Source organism: Agelaius phoeniceus, chromosome 18 (assembly GCF_051311805.1).
Source record: "Agelaius phoeniceus isolate bAgePho1 chromosome 18, bAgePho1.hap1, whole genome shotgun sequence".
NCBI classification, from domain to species: domain Eukaryota; kingdom Metazoa; phylum Chordata; class Aves; order Passeriformes; family Icteridae; genus Agelaius; species Agelaius phoeniceus.
In genome coordinates this window covers 12645085-12662407 of record NC_135282.1, presented here as the reverse complement: position 1 = coordinate 12662407, position 17323 = coordinate 12645085, and the positions used below count along the sequence as shown (strand labels likewise).

Sequence of the window (17323 nt, the reverse complement as noted above, 5' to 3'; positions counted from 1 at the left end):
TCCCCTCCTAGTGCTGTGAATTTTTATTAAAACAGGAGAAAACAGTTATTCCTTCGGAGTACAACAGTCCAGGGAATGGGAAAGCGGCTGTGCCAGGCCACAGCCATCGGAGCTGCAGCCACGTGCGGGGAATCGATCCCAGGGGTTAAATACACAGCGATGGGATGGGGGTGACTCCGTGGGTCAGGTGAGGCTGCGGGAAGGAGGAACTGGGGGTCCTGAGGGGATGTGAGGGATCCCCGGGGCAGCACCGGCTCTGCTGGGGGGTAAACGCAGCTGGAAGAGGATTCCACCCGGGAGGGGCCCAGGATTTGGGACGGAGACGGGAAGGGAAGGTCAAGGCATCCCTGTTCCCCCCGCGGGGGGGTCAGAGCAAAGGCACCCGCGATGGGACAGGCAGGAGCGGGCAGCCCCGGAACCAGCCCGGGACGGCGCCGTTCCCGGGGGGCTCCGAGGGGCTGGGGTGCCCCGGGACCCAGGGAGAGCCCAGCCCGGAGCCCCGGGATCCCTCCAGCCTAAAGCTGCCCAGGTTTGTCACAGTTTGCAGGAACAGTAAGGTTTCATTTGGTTGGCACTAGCTGTTCTCCCGCTCCCTGTTCCCAGCAGGGAGGAGGAGGAGGAGGACGAGCCCTTCCTCCCACCTCCTCTCCCCAGGGAAGCAGCCCAGGATCTCCCCAGCTCCAGGTCCCGGTCCTCCCGCTCCCTGCTCCTCTCCCACGCCAGCGCGGCGTTCCTGATTTACAGCACTCCACTGGAACATGCTCGGGATCCTAATGGAGCTCCCGGCTCCGCGCGGGGCTCCGGGAGCGAGCGGGGGCTCCGGGGCCGGCCCGTGCAATTCCAGACCGGCCCCGGGGGCTCCGGGCTGGCACACCGAGCTCCAGAGCCCTGGAGAAGGCAGCCCCGAGGGGTGACCACCGCTCCCGGGGAGACCCTCGGGCACACTCTCTGCTGGCTGCCAGGGTGGGAAGGCACGGCCACAGCCCCGACCCCGGCTCCAGGGAAAAGCCTGGAGGGCCGAGCCTGGAAGCAATGCTAGAAAAATAAGGAAAAAAAAAGCTGGAAAACCCAGGAAAACAAAGTGTCAGGAAGAGGATGAACGGCTGCAAAGCTAGAGGACATCACACAGTCCGTGGGCAGCCGGCCCCGAGTCCGAGGGTGTGCAGAGGCTGGAGCAGCGGCGGCTCCGGGGTGATCCCGGCTCCGGACGGGCTCCGGCGGGGCGGAGCAGCAGCGGCGCCGAGCGGTTGCTCCCTAGAGCTCCTCGAAGAAGGCCACACGGGACTTGGTGCTCTGTAGGGTGAGCTGGAAGAGAGCAGAGCGCGATCAGGGGGCACCCCCACCTCCCACAGGGCTCCCAGGAGGGAGCTGTGCCTGGATCCCTCTGGAAACGCCAGGGAATGTGGAAGCCCAGGGGGGTGCAGAAGCCGGGGGTCGTGCAGCCCCCACCGCAGCAAGCACAGCCCGAGGGAAAGCAGGGACAGAGACTCCATCAAGGTCATTGGCATGGCTGAGGCTTCCAGGAATGGAATACAGGGGAGGCTGGATCCAAGGAGCCAGTCCTGGGGCCCCTGACAAGGAGGACACACAGGGATCTTGGGAAGCTGGAGGAGAAACACCTCAGTGAGCTGAGGGACAACCCACAACTCCGACAGCCACCAGACACGTGTCCCCTCTGTCACCAAACAGGGCCCATCCTCTCTGTGCTCACATCCAGCCCCATCCCACCACGAGTGATCCATGCAGCCACCCTGGGATCTCATCCCACCCCACTCCATCCATCCTGCCACAGGACAGAGCTGGAGAGCCCTCACTGCCAGGACTGTCCTTGCAGGCTCTGCAGGACTCAGAAACCCTTGGAAACCCTTGGAAACCCTTCCACAGCCATGCCACAATCAACACCCCAAGGAGCAGCCTGAGCCCACTTGCTAAGGGGCCAAAGAAGATAAAAGAAATCCTCAGTGGCAGGGCAGAAATCCCAGGATTTACAGCCAACCACCCAATGGAGTGCAGCAGCACAAGTGCCACCTTCCAGCAGCTGCTGGATCACCAGGAGTTTGCCAAAGCACGGGCTAATTGCCAGGGCTCTGTTTCAGCTGGATTAAGCACGGTGCCTTCCTGGGAATGCCGGTTTTGCTGAAACAGGAACCCTGGGATCACCTTACAGCGAGTTAAGCCCCTCAATGGAGCAGTCAGGCGCTTTCCCCCCCTCCCTGCTTCTCCCCCATGGCTCTTCCTCAGTAATTCCCTCTCAGCTCTAATGCCAGTCAGAAAAAAATCTGTATTGCAGAGGAAATTTCAACAGGGGCTTAATAATCTTTTTGGCAGCAGCTTCTGGGCCAGGGCTGGCTCTCCTCCTCCTCAGCATCCTCCTGGCTGCTCCAGCATCCCCTCCAGAGCTGGCTGGAAGGTGGGTGAGGTGGGACAGGGATTCTGTGTGATACAGGCAGTGTTTTTCCTCTCTAAGGCTGGAGAGGGAAAAAAAAAAAGGAGCAGAGAGCCCCAGGCTGCTGCCAGACCCACTGCTGGGGCCATCTGACAGGAACCCCATTCCTGGAAGTGTTCCAGTGTCTAAAGGGCTCCAAAACAGCTGGAGAAGGACTTGGGACAAGGCCTGGAGCAACAGGGTAAGGGGGAATGGCACTCACTGCCAGAGGGCAGGGATGGATGGGATATTGGGAATTGGGAATTGGGAATTGTTCCCTGGCAGGTGCCCAGAGCAGCTGGGGCTGCCCCTGGATCCCTGGCAGTGCCCAAGGCCAGGCTGGACATTGGGGCTGGGAGCAGCCTGGGACAGTGGGAGGTGTCCCTGCCATGGCAGGGGTGGCACTGGATGAGCTTGAAGGACCCTCCCAACGCAAACCATTCCATGATTCCATTATCTCCCTGCCAAGGCTGTGCCTCCAAATCCATCCCCTCTGCAGCCTGGCTCCCCCCAGCCCACAGGAGCTCACTCCTTCCCAGCACAGGGGAGTTCCCTGTGGATCACCCTGGCAAAGCTGCAGCCGCTGATGGAGCACAGGGAAGATGTTCCCCTCAGGCTTACCAAGGAACCCAACTGTTTCAAGCCTGGCTCTCTGCCTGTAGCTGCACACAGCTCTCCATTAACCCCCCACGTGTTCTGGGGTCCTGGGGTACCCCTGGGGGTGGCCTGAGCCCAAAGCTGTGCCTGCCTCAGGCTGGAGGTTTGGGAAGCAGGAGGAGGCAGAGCTCCAGCAGAGCTCTGGAGCATCCAGCACAGGCACAGGGAGAAGGGAGAGATACAGCCCTGCTCCTTTGCTGGATGCTTTCATCCACAACATCCAAAGGCTCCTAGAGAGGCTCAGTGGTTCCTTTTTAACCCATCCAGGGAATCTGAGGCATGGGAAGAGCAGCCATACAGGGAGTCAGAGCACAGGTGGGTCTGGAGGAGATGGGATCCCATGGAGAGGAGGGAGCACAGACTTCCCAAGAGGGCTGTGCCCTGTGGGTCACTGGCTCCCAGCAGTGGCCAGATTTTGCCACCTGAAAGGCAAACACCACAGTGATTCCTCCTGGCAGGGTGGGCAGGCCCTGGCACAGGTGCTCAGAGCAGCTGGGGCTGCCCCTGGATCCCTGGCAGTGCCCAAGGCCAGGCTGGACATTGGGGCTGGGAGCAGCCTGGGACAGTGGGAGGTGTCCCTGCCATGGCAGGGGTGGGACAGGACAGGTTTTAAGGTCCCTTCCAATGAGGACCAGGACCAGGATTGGGGTTCCCAGCAGCTCCAGGCAGCTGCCTCCTCACATCCCTCTGCAGCCAGGCACCAGAACCACCTGAGAGGAAATCAGGGCTGCTTTTCACTGCTCCCTGACTCTCCACTGCCCATGCCAGAGGGGAAAACTCTCCCCAGCCCTTTTTCCTTCTTCTGTTGTTGTTAGCCTCACTGTGGAGTGCAGGGCTATCCTTGCTCCCACTGGGAGCACCACACAGACCAGGACCCAGGGATGCACTGGGGGAAGGTGGGAAGAGCCAGGGGGAGCTCCGGGGCCATCCTGACTCATCCCAGGGGGTGCCTTGGGGGCAGGGGGAGCCGGTGGGCACAGGGAGCCCTCTGCAGGGAAATCCCACTCCCTCAACTGCTTTTCCTTTCTTTTCTGCACTGGGATGTGAAAGCAAAGGGGAGAGCACCACCCTGTGCTGGCCTCTCCATCATCTGTTGGGGGGAAAGCCTCCAACACCTCCAAAATCTCTCTGCAGTCTCCGCATCCCCTTCTGGCCAGGCGAGGAGAAATAAATATCCCTCCCCGTAGCGTAACGCTGTGCAGGGTGATTAAGAGGGAGTTACATCCTCGTCAGTGCGGAGAAAAGGAAAAAAAAATTGATTTACAAGCAGTATTATGATAATCTCCTTCCTGCAGGAGGGAGGGTGGGCTCCCGATGCTCTACCAGAGCCATCAAGGAAAATTTAGAGGGAGAGAGAGGCAGCGCAATTAAGCGGCCTGAGCTCAAAATGAATCAAGATCTCAGGAAGGGAAGAGAGGGAAGAGTCCTGCTCCTGCATTCCTGCACTGGGGCTCCTCTGAGCCTGCTGCTACCCAGGGCTGCCGGACTGATTTGATTTAGGCACCACAAACAAACCAAAGCAACCCAGCAAGTGCCTGGCAGGCACAGGCAGTTTGGAGCAGGTAACCCAATAACTGCAGGCACAGCCATGCTGAGGCTGGACAAACCCAACCCAGGGAAACCTTCCCAAGGCTCCTGTGAGCCCCCAGAGTGGGGCCATCCCCACGCAACAGGAAGGGGCTGCAGCTCACACCAACTGCCCCCAGGTTTCCCCAGCAGGGAGAGGTTTAAGACGTCTCATTTTCTTGCTTACCCTGCAGTATGGCCGGGCTGGAGGAGAGGGGAACTTGTGCCACCCTCACCCTGTGTGATGCCAAGATGTTTTCCTGCTGCTGTGAAGATCTACAGTCCTTGCTAATCACCACCCAGTGCTCCACACACTAAATCCTCTTTGTTCCCCACTCAGTGCCCTGGTGCCTTTCCCCATCCCTGCCCACTCCCCAGTCCCACCGGCCAGGCAGACCTCTCAATTCCCACTGTGTTACTTTTGAACCCAAAGCCTATTTTCCTGTGATTCTTCCCATTTCCCTCCCTGCTCCTCTCTCCCTCCCACGCTGCCGTTTATTCTCTCCCGAGCACAACTGTCCCCCAGCCCCCGACGCTTTGATGAGCCCATTTGAAAGGAGAAGATGACGCTCCATGTGAAGGAAACGCTTTTCAAAGGCTGCCACAGAAATAGCTGATAGGCCTGACGTTTCCTACTTTCCTCTTGCTCCTTGTAAACAAGGAAAAGAGGCTGCTGTGTCCCAGTTTAACTGCCTGGGAGTTTCACTTCCCAGCTCCGAGGAGAACCGGGAGGAAAATGAACCTGGAAGGGATGTGGTCTGTCACACGTGGGGGTGTGTGGGCAAGAGGCACGTGGGACGAGCCTCTGTCTCCCTCTGCATTTGGAAAATGTGTTCCCAGAGCTGCTCTGCCCACTGGGTGTCTCCTGGCTCCCACCTGCACCCCAGCCAGGTGCCAGGCTGAGTGAGAAGCTGGCAGCCTCACTCATCTTTTCCAACTTCACAGCTCTCAAGGAAATGGGAAACGCCGGTGCTGCTGCTCCTGGGAAGTCCCTTGCTGGTGGTGTGCCTGTTCTGCACTCCCTTTCCAGCTGGGATTGGGTTACACAGCCCTGCAGGAGACTGAGGAGCCTCATCCCTGTCCCACACCCACAGGGAAGGATGGCAGCTCAGCCTGCTCTGTCCCACCCAGACTCCCTCCTTTTGTCCTGCCCAGAGCATTCCTTGTGCTGGTCCCTTCTCTCTGCAAGGGGCACATCCTCCTTCTCCCAACAAACTACTGGGGCAGAACAGACCTGTTCCAGGGAATCTGCAGTTCCAGAAGGAGAGAGATGAGGAAGGGAGTGGCCAGGAGGTGAAAGGGACCCCACAGGAACTGTGAAGTCCTCAAGGGACACGTTTCAGTGATCCCTAGGACACTGCTTGCCTGGTGCAGGTGGAAAATAGAGAAAGCATTTGCCCCAGTGCCAGCCTGTCCAGATGATGAAGGAGCCTTGTGACGTGTGGGGGTGGCACATCCTGTCTGCATGATGAGACACTCAGGCAGCAGTGCCATCATCAGCCACCAGTGTCCTCACAAGGACAGACCACAGCCTATCCCAAAGGTGGCAGGAGGGAAGGCAAGGCTGCAGAAGTCCCTCTGGCTCTGCCCCACTCACCCTTCTGTGCTTCCAGCTGGGAACTGTTCATTGGCTAAACCCAAAGGGGACTTTAAAACTCATCCAGTGCCACCCCTGCCATGGCAGGGACACCTCCCACTGTCCCAGGCTGCTCCCAGCCCCAATGTCCAGCCTGGCCTTGGGCCCTGCCAGGGATCCAGGGGCAGCCCCAGCTGCTCTGGGCACCTGTGCCAGGGCCTGCCCACCCTGCCAGGGAACAATTCCTAATTCCCAAGATCCCATCCATCCCTGCCCTCTGCAGTGGGAGCCATTCCCTGTGTCCTGTCCCTCCATCCCTTGTCCCAAGTCCCTCTCTAGCTCTCCTTCAGGCACTGAGAGGGGCTCTAAGGTCTCCCTGGAGCCTTCTCTTCTCCAGCCTGAACACCCCCAGCTCGGATCTCCAAGTGTCTCCACAATGACCATTATCCAAGCCAAGGGCAATACTGCACTACATCCAGGATCAGAGCCAGAGAAGGAGCCAGCAGGATCCCCAGGGGCCCCAAAAGTGCTCCCCTGGGATTGAGCTGAAGCCTGGAGAAGCTGCTCCCAGCCATGTGAGAGCCTGGCAGGAGAGGCTAAGGCTGCCTGTGGAAGGACCAGAGGCTCAACCACAAAGCTGCTTGTCTGGGAACAGGCGTGGAGATTTGCTCCTTGCCTGGATACTTCAAAGGGCTTAAATCCCAGTAAATAAGCATGACTGTGCAAGAAGAAAGCAAGTGGAATCAAAGACCTGATTGTGTTTTAGCAGCCTGTCCTGGGAGCTTTCCTGCAGCGGAGGAGATGAGGAAGAAGTGGGTTTTTCACCCTTTACCACAGACTAAGTGACAAACCCTCCTGAATCGGAGCCAGCTGGAGCCACAGCACCAGCCCACGGCAGGGAGCTACGGAGAAGGGAGAGCAGCTTCCAGATGAGGTGTCTGTGCTGTGCCCACAGAGCTCATAAAAAGGGATTAGCATGTTAACCACGTAATTAAACATGAAAAACTTAGCGGGCGCCTTCAAAGGCAGGCACCAAACCCCAGAGGTCACACTGCAGCGCTCGCTGTGCAGATGCTTTAATTATGGGGGCTCCTCCTGGGCACTGCAGCTCTCCCAGCTGCTGGAAGAGTCTTCCCACAAGCTGCCAGGACTTCATTTCACCTCCTTGTGCTGTGGCCACAAGCGGATTTCACCCCAAATTTACCTGCCACAGAGCTCTTCCAGCCAGGTGGGATGGGATAATGCATTTCATCCACAGCCAGTCTGTCTGAGATATCCAACACCTTCCCCAAGGTGGCCCTGACCTGCAGGGTCACCCCTTTTAGCCTCTTCCCCATGGAACTGTTTAACAATGAGAGCAGCCTGTTTTGGGAACACCTGCAGCTGCTCAGAGCTGGCACAAACCCCAAACTCCAGGGATTTATAGCCCCTGGAATGGCTGGTGCAGTGAAGAACAGCACAGCCTCATGTTGAGCTCTCCTGGGTAAAACAACCTCCTGCCTCTGGTCTCAAGCTCCAGAGGTGCTGTGGAATTGCTCTATCTTTTCCAAAAGCATTTCCCACCAGCTCTGCCATCTGTGACTGTGGTATCCCAGTACTTCCCTGAGTGCCACCAACTCCAAGCTCCCAAAACCCTGTGGATGTGCAAGAACTTTGCCCCAGGGCAGAAGCAGGAAAGCTTCCCCAAACTCATCCTCCCGAAGGAGGGAGTGGATGCTCAGCACATACAGCCTGCAGACTGAGGGCAAATCCTTGGAGGAAAGCAGGCTCCAGAAATAAGAGATGTGGCGTTAACAGAGCAGGACCCCCTGGGCAGGAGGTGGTGAGGGACAGGCAGAGGCAGTGCAGGGAGAAGGACAACTCCTGTCCCCAGGTGTGCTGGTGACCTTCCCCTGGCACAGAGCCACCTGCAGACACCAGTTGTCCTCAATCCTCTGCTTTATCTTCCTGGGATGCTTCTCCAACAGGCAGAGCATCCTCGTGCTGCTCGGCTCCGAGACGGAGCTGCACATTTTTAGCCCATTTTGACAGTGCTGGCAGCAGAGATTATTGGGTTTAGCTGTTTGTTTGGGGTATTTTTTTTACCTCCTGATTTTTTTTTCTGCAACAAACAAGGGGGAAGGTGCTGTTTTACTTCATTAAAGGAATCTTCAAAGGCTGCCCTGCACCTCCGATAGATTCCCAACCACCGGTGCAAAAACAGGCGCGCTGAATTATTAAAGTGCCTCTACCTGAACTCCCCCTCTGAGGTTGCCAACACAACTTCTGCCAAGAAAGCTTCCCAGCACAGAGGATCAGGTGTAGGAACAAATGCAGAGAGGCTGGGAGTGCTCCTGAGGGAGGGAGAGCCGGGCTGGACCGCGGGCAGCCGGTCCCGCTGGAGCGCAGGCAAGCTCATGCACGGGTTAGTGCCACAGGCAGACCCCAGCACCCCCACGCAGAGTACCTTGGAATAACCTACTTGGAATTCTCAAATGCAGATAGGTCTTCTGCCCTGGGCTTGAGGCTAAACCAGCAAAATAAAACGAACAACAAATAATAATAATAATCCCCGTGTGTGATACAAGGGCAGGGGATCTGTGGGATCTTAGGGCTTGCCTGGAGCAACCAGCAGCTTCCAGGTGAAGCAGAGGGTTGGTGCCATTGAAGTATTGCTGGACTGATATCCCAATCCCAGTGCCCTGTGTTTCCTTGCCTTCTCCACAGTGAAGACAAAAGCCCTGCTGACCTCCCTGAGCAGAGCAGGCTGTAATTTCCCTCTGATGTCTCCACTAATAGTCTATTATTTGGGAACCTTTGCTCCGTGCTGAGATGCAGCAGCCGGGCAGCCCCCGCTGCCTCCGGAAGGGAGGGGACAGGACAAGACTCCATCTTCAAAGGCAGGCAAAGTGACAGCACTGTGACAAGCCCTGACAGACATGGTAATGATGGCCCAGCCACCCTCTTTAAGGCAGACAAATGGGACCATCAGCTCTCTATGAACTCCTCTCTGTCAGAAGTGAAAATTTAGCAGTTTCTGTTTAAACCAAGGACTTGGAACACAGAGACAAATCCGTCCAAAACCTACTGGGAGCAGAAACGCCTCCAGATTCTACAATGACAAAAAGGGTTGTGAAGATTTTTATTTTCTCAGCTCTAGTGTGACAGGAACCTGAATAGCTCCAGGCCAGCACGGGGAAACTGGTGAGTGAGCCCCGCTAGATTCATTTTCCTGCCCCAATTCAGTGATCACAAACTCCCAGCCACAAAAGTCGGCAAGAACTGATATTTCCAAAGCCTTTCAGACATAACTTCTGGCTGGGAATAGTAAAGAGAGTAGAATTTGTTTTTCAAGCCTGCAGTTGTTACCACAGCCTGCATCCCGTGCCGTGTGGATTTCTGAATCCTTCCCGAGGACAGCTGCCAGCAAAAAGCCAGCCAGGAAAAGCCTTTGCAGGGAAAAAAGCCTTTGCAGGTGAGTGGGGCTGACCACCACCATCCAAATGCATCATGGATGTGCCTCCAGCCCCGCGTTACAGAGCCCAGCACTGAGGCAAAGGAAAAAGATGGGATGTAGAAGAATAAAGAAGATGTTTTGTTGTGAGCTTTCAGGGCAGCCCTGGGCCTCCGACCCAGGCAGCCTCAATTTCTGGCTGAAGTTCCTCATGTCAGCCCCACTGCGGGAGGCAGGTGGCTCCAGGGAGCAGAGGTCTCACACCCCCTGCCAGCAAAGGCTTTGCTGTTAGTGACTGAAGCTGCACTACAGGTTTCTCTAGAGAGATTAAAAGAGAGGAAGAGCTTTTGGCTTTTTCCACTGAGAGCTCCTAAGCCAGGAGTATTTCTGCCCTCATTATTCACCAGACAAGCTCAGTGCTCATATGAAACAGCTGCAATAGGCAGGGAGGGCTTTTCCTGTTCACTGGGGATGCAGAGCCCTTCCAACAACATCCTTGTACAGCTTTTAAGGTTCAGAAGGACCTTCAGCCCTGGAGACCCTCACACCCTTCCCACAGCACTGGAGAGACCAGGCTGGATCAGGACAGCAGGACCACCAGAAGCTGGAATTCTCCAATCAAAGCTAAGCAGCTGGGGAAGAAAGCCTAGATCCAACAATTTTATTATCAAAAGCAGGACGATTTTAGGGTTCTTTTTAAAGTGTTTCATCAGGGAGGATACAAACTGGGGCCTTCTGATACCTTTTTAATAGTGTTGTGCTTGCTGTTGCCCCGGCTGGAGTTCTCATTGTGCAAAATATCCAGAGCTGTCTCTCTCTCCTTGAGCTTCAGTGCCTCAATTTCTGTCTTCAGCTCGTTGAGCTGCTCTTGCAGGTGCTTGCTCCTCTCCATGTACTCCACCCTAAAACACACACACAGAACAGCCCTGGGTTAGCACTGACCAGCTGCACCTGCTGATGCAGACCTGATAACAAAATTATAACAGAATTATAACAGAAACAGCTTTTCTTCATTATTTTTAGCGTGTGGAACTGATAATATCAGTTTATAGCACACAGTGAGCTACTCAGAGCAATTATTTGTTCCTTATTAAAGGGGACCCAGACAGCCAACCCAGCAATAAAAGTGTAAGTTATATTATTATTATACAAAATTAAACCCAAGCTGGGTGGTATTTTTAAGTCTCCCAATTTGCAAGTGAAGCTGACAGAGGTTTACACCACACAGTGGTTTAAGCAGCTACTCAGGAGAGCTCTACACCCCTGCACCCCTTCCCAAACCTGCTCCACCACCCAAATCCACAAATCTTTCCATGAGGAAGGACCCTGAGGTAGTGACTTGTCGTGTTTTAGAGGGATTTAGCTCGCAAACTGTGTGGGAGCAAGTGCTGTCCCCAAAATATCAGGGATCTTGTGGACACAGAGCACCCCTGGCACAGAGAAAGTCTCCCAAAAAAAAAAGTAAGAAAGGGAAAAAACCAAACTCCAAAGCCAGCATTCCCAGGACTCATCCTGAAGTGCCTTCCACAATGAAAAATCAACTGGAAAAATCACCCCATGAGTTTTGTACCTGTGATTAACCCCCTGAGCCAGGTCAGAGGGCCAGCAGGGTAACAGGAAGCCTTTCCAGTGCCAAAATTTGTAAAGAAGTTTATCCCAGCACCCACGGAAAGAGAACAGCCCCAGAGAAGACAGGAAAAGCATCCTATTGCTTTCAGCATTTGGCAGAGGCAGCTCTCCCTGCTCAGGAGAGCAGGATGACCTAGATAGCAACCTGGGTACAGAACCAGGAATTATCCTGTTATTTTCAGCTTCTATCTTTTTCCTTCTGGCTTTGGGAAAAGTTTTCAGAAGTTCTTAATCTGTCTCTATGTCTGTGATTTCATACACAGGAAAGGGCACTGAGCAGAGGCAAAGCAAAGCAGCCTCTGGGATCCAGGGGTGTCAGTGCAGCCTCGGGAAGTTTTGGCCAGAGCGGGATGACAGAGCCATTGTAGCTTTGATCTACGACCCAATCGATGAACAAAGCACATCATTACTACAGAGATTAAAATCTGATCTGCTTTGATTTCTGCTCAATTGGTAATTTCGAAGGCTACACTTACACCCTCAGGAAAACACAAGATCAAAGCTCATAATCACATCCAAACTTGCTGGCAAACACTTTTTAACCAGGAACGTGACACAAATGCCAAGGAAAAGGGGTTAAAGCCCTAGTGCAGGACCTTAACACACCCCAGCTACCACCACATTCCCTGGACACCTGCAAAGCCTCAAGCTCAGGCCTGCAGCACTCAGCCTGCTGTTAACTCTTTCCACCACCATGGGCAGTTCCAGCCTGAGCAGGAGCCAGGGTTGCCACAGGGACAGGAACTGCCTGGAGCAAGGCCCTGAGCTCACCTGGGAGCAGGTGGCAGGGACAGGTCAGTGACACCAGGTCCCCACCAGGGAAAGGCTCAGCCAGGACAAGCCCAGAACTGTTGAGGCTGGAAAAGTCCTTTGAGGTTAACAAGTCCAACCATTCCCCAGCACTGCCAAGGCCAGCACTGCCCCATGTCCCCAAGTGCCACATCCACATGGCCTTTACATCCTTCAGGGATGGGGACTCCAGCATTGCCCTGGGCAGCTGTGCCAGGCCTGGAAACAATTTCCATGAAGGAATTATCCCAAAATCCACCCTGCCCCTGCCCTGGCCCAGCCTGAGGCCGTTCCCTCTGCTCCTGTCCCTGTTCCCTGGGAGCACAGCCCGAACCCCCCCGGCTGTCCCCTCCTGGCAGGAGCTGTGCAGAGCCACAAGGGCCCCCCTGAGGCTCCTTTGCTCCAGGCTCAGCCCCTTCCCAGCTCCCTCAGCCTCTCCTGGGGCTCCAGCCCCTTCCCAGCTCTGTTCCCTGGCCTGGCCACACTCCAGCCCCTCCAGGTCTCTCCTGTCAGGAGGGTCCCAGAGCTGCCCCAGCACTGGAGGTGCCCCAGCAGTGCCAGCTCAGGGCACGGGCACTGCCCTGCTCCTGCTGCCACCCCAGGGCTGTCCTTGGCCTCTTGGCCACACCTGGCTCATGTCCAGCACAAATCCCAGCCCAGCCTGGATTGGATGTGTGCCACATACTTCTCCTTCTCGATTTCCATGGACAGCCTCTTCATGTCTGTATCCTTGAAGTCGAAGGAGAGGCTCTCACTGATGAGGTTGTAGCTTGGCAGGTCAGTGGGCAGTGCTGTGGTACTTGAGTTCATGGACTGCTGAAGAGAGAGCACAAGTTAATCACTCTGGGCCACACAAGGGTCACTACAGCCAATGTTCTGCAACACTGATGTAAAATCAGAGCAACACTTGAGCCCAGAGTCCTGAGCACAAGATCAGCCTGGACATCCCCTTGCTCTATTCCCAGTTTGCTCCTCAGTTCAAAGCCATTGCTCCTCCAGGATTCTTTGCAGTCCTAAAAGAGGAGACAAAACATCACCTGCCTTCAAAATCTATTGACAAGACTTGGTAAAATCAAGGCTTTATCACTGCTGTGTCACTTTAAGCTGCCTCTTGGGAGTCATCTGTCTGCTATTTAACATTCAATCAGGTTTATAAAGTTCAAGCTGTGAGTGGGGACAATGTAAGACCCCGTGTGACAGCAGAGTCCTGCACTCCACAGCTCCCCAAAGCCTGAGCAAAGACCAATGTGACCCCAAGATTGCCATTCCAGCAAGGTCCATGGAGATGCACTGACACATTTTTATCTCCTCAGTAATTTACAGCTCCAAAGGTTTAAAAACCACTTCTAAATTCAGCGGGAAGTGGAGATAACACAGCAAATCACTCCTGGAACACCTGAGCAAGGATTTGGGACTTTCTTCCTCCTGCAAAATGCTTTGCTATCCCCCAGTGACACACACTGCCAGGCCCTCAGATTTTATCTTCTCCTTAAAAATGACCCTTCTTCCTCTCAGTCAAAAATTCTGTCACACCTCTAACAAATGGGCTCATTAGGAGGAGAGGAAAAGCCTGCTGGAGTCATGGCTCTGCTCCTGCAGCACACTGGATGAGGTGGCAAACAGGGCACACGTCAAGGGTGGCACAGCAGCATCAGATGGGGCTGAGTCACAAGTGCTGCCAGCCTGCTCAGCCCTGCTCTGGGGTATGAGAAATCCAGCCTGGCATCCCAAAGATCCCCCACGTCCCTCCTGGATGCTCCTTCTTGCTTTAAGGGATTCCTGTATGGAAAACAACGTGCCCAAACCTGGAATGGCAGTGCTGAGTACCTGCTCTAACAAATGAGACTTTGAGCTTCCACTGGCTCTTTCTTTCTCCTATTTGGGATACTCCAAGCACTGTTTTCAGTTAGCTCCTCTTCAGCAAGACCTGCAAGCACTGGAGTGACAGATTTACTCTGCACAATAACCTCCCTCTTCCCTCAGCACCAGCCTGGAATTCACAAACAGCCAGGGCTCGTTCCCAGCTCGGACAAATCTGAGAGGAACAACATTTCATGGAGCAGCAAAGCTGGAACACAAACACCTCGTACAAGCATAAACAAGGAGGTGCCTCAAAGTGCACTTGGCCTGGCTGGAGCCTTCCAGGTGAGTTAAGACCCACATGACAAGGAAACCCAACTCCTTCCTCCCCCTTTGCTGCCAGCACAGAACAAAGCCACATTAATTCTGGAGCAGGCGCTGGAAGGGACAGCTCAGTACCTAAATTCCAGTCTCGAAGGAAAGGGGACAGGTCTGCCAAAGCACTTAACTGATTTAAATACTTGCATCCCATTGACATTCAAGTCCCTTCCCTGTAAGGCACAGGCGTTCCCAAAGCCCTTCCCACGTGAGGTTCTCCCATCCCTGCAGCACAGGGGAGCCAGGAGCATCCAAGCCAGCCCACTGGCCTTCAAACAACCTTTAGCCTGTTTTTTTTTCAGTACAAGCTTTGTTGGTTTTTGTTTTTAAAAACTCCCAACAGCAGCAGTAACAGTTGAGCAGGAATTTCAGTTGCTGCAGCCATTAAGGCCTGAGCCAATTCATCAGGGTTGCTACAGCCACTACTTCCCTCTCTTCCCTCGGCACCGCTCTGCCATGGAGCAGGGAAAAAAATGGTGGAGAAGTCAGAGAGCAGCAAGAGTGAGGAAGAGTATGGAAAAAGCAAAGAGTGAGCAGGTTCAGGGCTCTCAAAGGCACAGGACTGATATCTGGAACAAAGCATTTAACAGAATCATGGAATGGTTTGGGTGGGAAGGGACCTTAAAGCTCACAGACCTGCCATGGCCAGGGACACCTTTCACTAGCCCAGGCTGTTCCAAGTCCCATCCAGCCTGGCTTGGGCACTGCCAGGGATCCAGGGGCAGCCTCAGCTGCTCTGGGCACCTGTGCCAGGGCCTGCCCACACTCACAGCCAGGAATTGTTTCCCAAGATCCCATCCAGCCCTGCCCTCTGGCAGTGGAAGCCATTCCCTGGGTCCTGTCCCTCCATCCCTTGTCCTCAGTCCCTCTGCAGCTCTCCTGGAGCCCCTTTAGGCCCTGCAAGGGGCTCTGAGCTCTCCCTGGAGCCTTCTCCTCTCCAGGTGAGCACCCCCAGCTCTCCCAGCCTGGCCCCAGCCCTTGGAGCATCTCTGTGCCCTCCTCTGGACTCTCTCCAGCAGCTCCAGGGCCCTCCTGTGCTGGGACCCCAGATCTGGAGGCAGCTGTGCAGGTGCAGAGGGACAGAATTCCTGTTGCAGATTCCCTGCCATTAGCAACAATGCTGGGCAGCTCTCTCAGCAGGTGCTGTTATTTCTAATCCAGGGTCATAGGGGTGATAAAAGGGACAGGGAGCTTTTTCCATATGTGTTCCCTGACCTGGAACAAAGTGCAGAGCCCTGTTCCTGCACTCCAGCAGCTTCCTGCCATTAATAGGAAAGCAGCACGGCGGCAGCAGCATCCCTTGGATCCCTCTGGAATACAGAGACAGGGAGGATCCAGAGGGAGCACAGAGCAGGCCAGGAGGGTTCCCCTGCAGGCAAAGCTCCTTCTGGTGCTGCCACTGCTTTTATTTTGGGCAAGCCCAAAGCAGCCACTTCCAGCTCCCACAGGATCAGAGAGGAGGTGGTTGCCTTTAGCTGGCACCTGAAGGGCACTGAGGGAGGCAAAGATTTGCAGCCAAGTCCGTAAGGAATGAGTCGTTCTCCGAGCCCTGACGGCCTGAGACTCACATCCACATCTCACTTCTCATGCATCACCTACCAGTGACATCATAAAAGCAGCTTGGGCTTCAAGGACTAAAAAGACACTGAAATAAGCTTTAAAGAACCAGGATTGGAGATTGGAAAGTTGAAATATATATATATATATTTAACTGTTTCTTTAGCCTTTTCTGCAGCACAGAGTTAGGTCAGGGATTGGACTCCATCTCTGAATGGTTTTTTCCAACCTAAATGATTCTACATCCATCCACTCCCTCCTTCCTCTCTTGCTCTTGTGAAGTCCTGCTGAGTTCCCAGTGTCAGAGGACAACAGCACAACTCTGGGACCATGGAGAAGAACAAGCCCAATGTTACACACCCATTCAGGAAGAGAAAAGTTGGAAGTTTCCTGCACCGTTCATCAGAGCTGAGGAGCTCAAGTCTCCCAAAAACAGCTTTCAAAACAGGGTCCTTCCATGTACTGGCAACCCAGGGTAACAGGTAACAGAGGATGGAAGAACCCAGCAAGGTGTTTTCACCTGGATATGGACATGCTGGGCACACCAGCCTCCTCCTGGGAGTGTGTGCAGCACAGCCCTCACCCCTCATCCCAGGGCTGGGAGAGGGGCAGGAGGAGCAGCAGCTGCATGAAGGGACCCTGCCACCAAAATGGGGAGGAAAAAAGCATTTCCCTTCCCAGCAGGCACTGGCAGCGTGTCTGGAAGGCCAGGGCTCTTTAGGGAAGGCAGAGGACACAGCCCCGTGTGTCTGGAAGCAGCAGCTCTGCCTCCAGGCAGATGCAGCTGGAGGGGTGGAGCTGAGCTCCATGCAATCCCACAACATTCCCCTAATGAGGCTCTAATTCCACAGGAACAGAGAGCAGAGCCACCCAGCTGCTGCCCTGTGCAGGGATTTCAGCACAAGGGCTTTGAGCTGGGGCTCTGCTGGTTTCACTAAGGATGGACATGGCAACATGAGGGAACAGGGTGTGCAAGAGCTGCCCAAATCCCACACTGTTCAGTGAGGACAAGTGTCTCCCTGTGCACAAGTCAAAGCCAGAATTAAGGAGCTGGTGCATCCCAGAATTCCAGTGACTTGTAAAAGAAGGAGCACTCCAAAGCTGGGCTTTATCCAGCACTCACTTGACTGAGTGTCCCAGAGCTGAGAGCACCTGATTATTTTCCATCACTGTTATTTTTAACAGCTTCCAAATACTCTTGCAGAACTCCAGGGAATTGGGATGCAACGTTGCTCCATCTCAACCCCTCTCCAATCTGCTCCTATAAAGTTTCCAGACAAAGGGGGAAGGAGCCTACAGGTACAAATTCAAACCACAGTGCTGGCCTGCCAAGCCTATTCCTGATGCTCCTCCCCTTCCCCCAGGCCAGGAAGGAACAGGTGTGAGCTGCAGGGCTGGAGGCACCTGATGGGGTTTGCAGGCACAATTAGGGAAGCAGAGGAAAAGAACTGCCAGACAAGTCAGAGCATTGGTCATCCAGTCTGGCTTTTCAGTGCCCAGCAGGAATGGGGAC

The 17323-nt window shown here is 54.7% G+C and overlaps 1 protein-coding gene across 5 annotated transcripts in view; it reads right to left on the bottom strand.

Moving 5' to 3' along the window:
• Window positions 1-17323, bottom strand: part of NF2 (NF2, moesin-ezrin-radixin like (MERLIN) tumor suppressor) — a 47249-nt gene continuing 29926 nt past the window's right edge. The window contains exons 14-17 of one of the 5 annotated variants that reach the window (XM_077187600.1): window positions 12761-12891; window positions 10400-10559; window positions 8671-8730; window positions 1-1305 (exon numbers count right to left, since the gene is read on the bottom strand). In XM_077187600.1, the coding sequence (XP_077043715.1) occupies window positions 8695-8730; window positions 10400-10559; window positions 12761-12891 (327 nt within the window). In that variant the 3' untranslated portion in view covers window positions 1-1305; window positions 8671-8694. The remainder of the gene's footprint in view (window positions 1306-8670; window positions 8731-10399; window positions 10560-12760; window positions 12892-17323) is intronic. The other 4 variants (XM_054645633.2, XM_054645634.2, XM_054645631.2 and 1 more) reach the window with 4 other exon arrangements.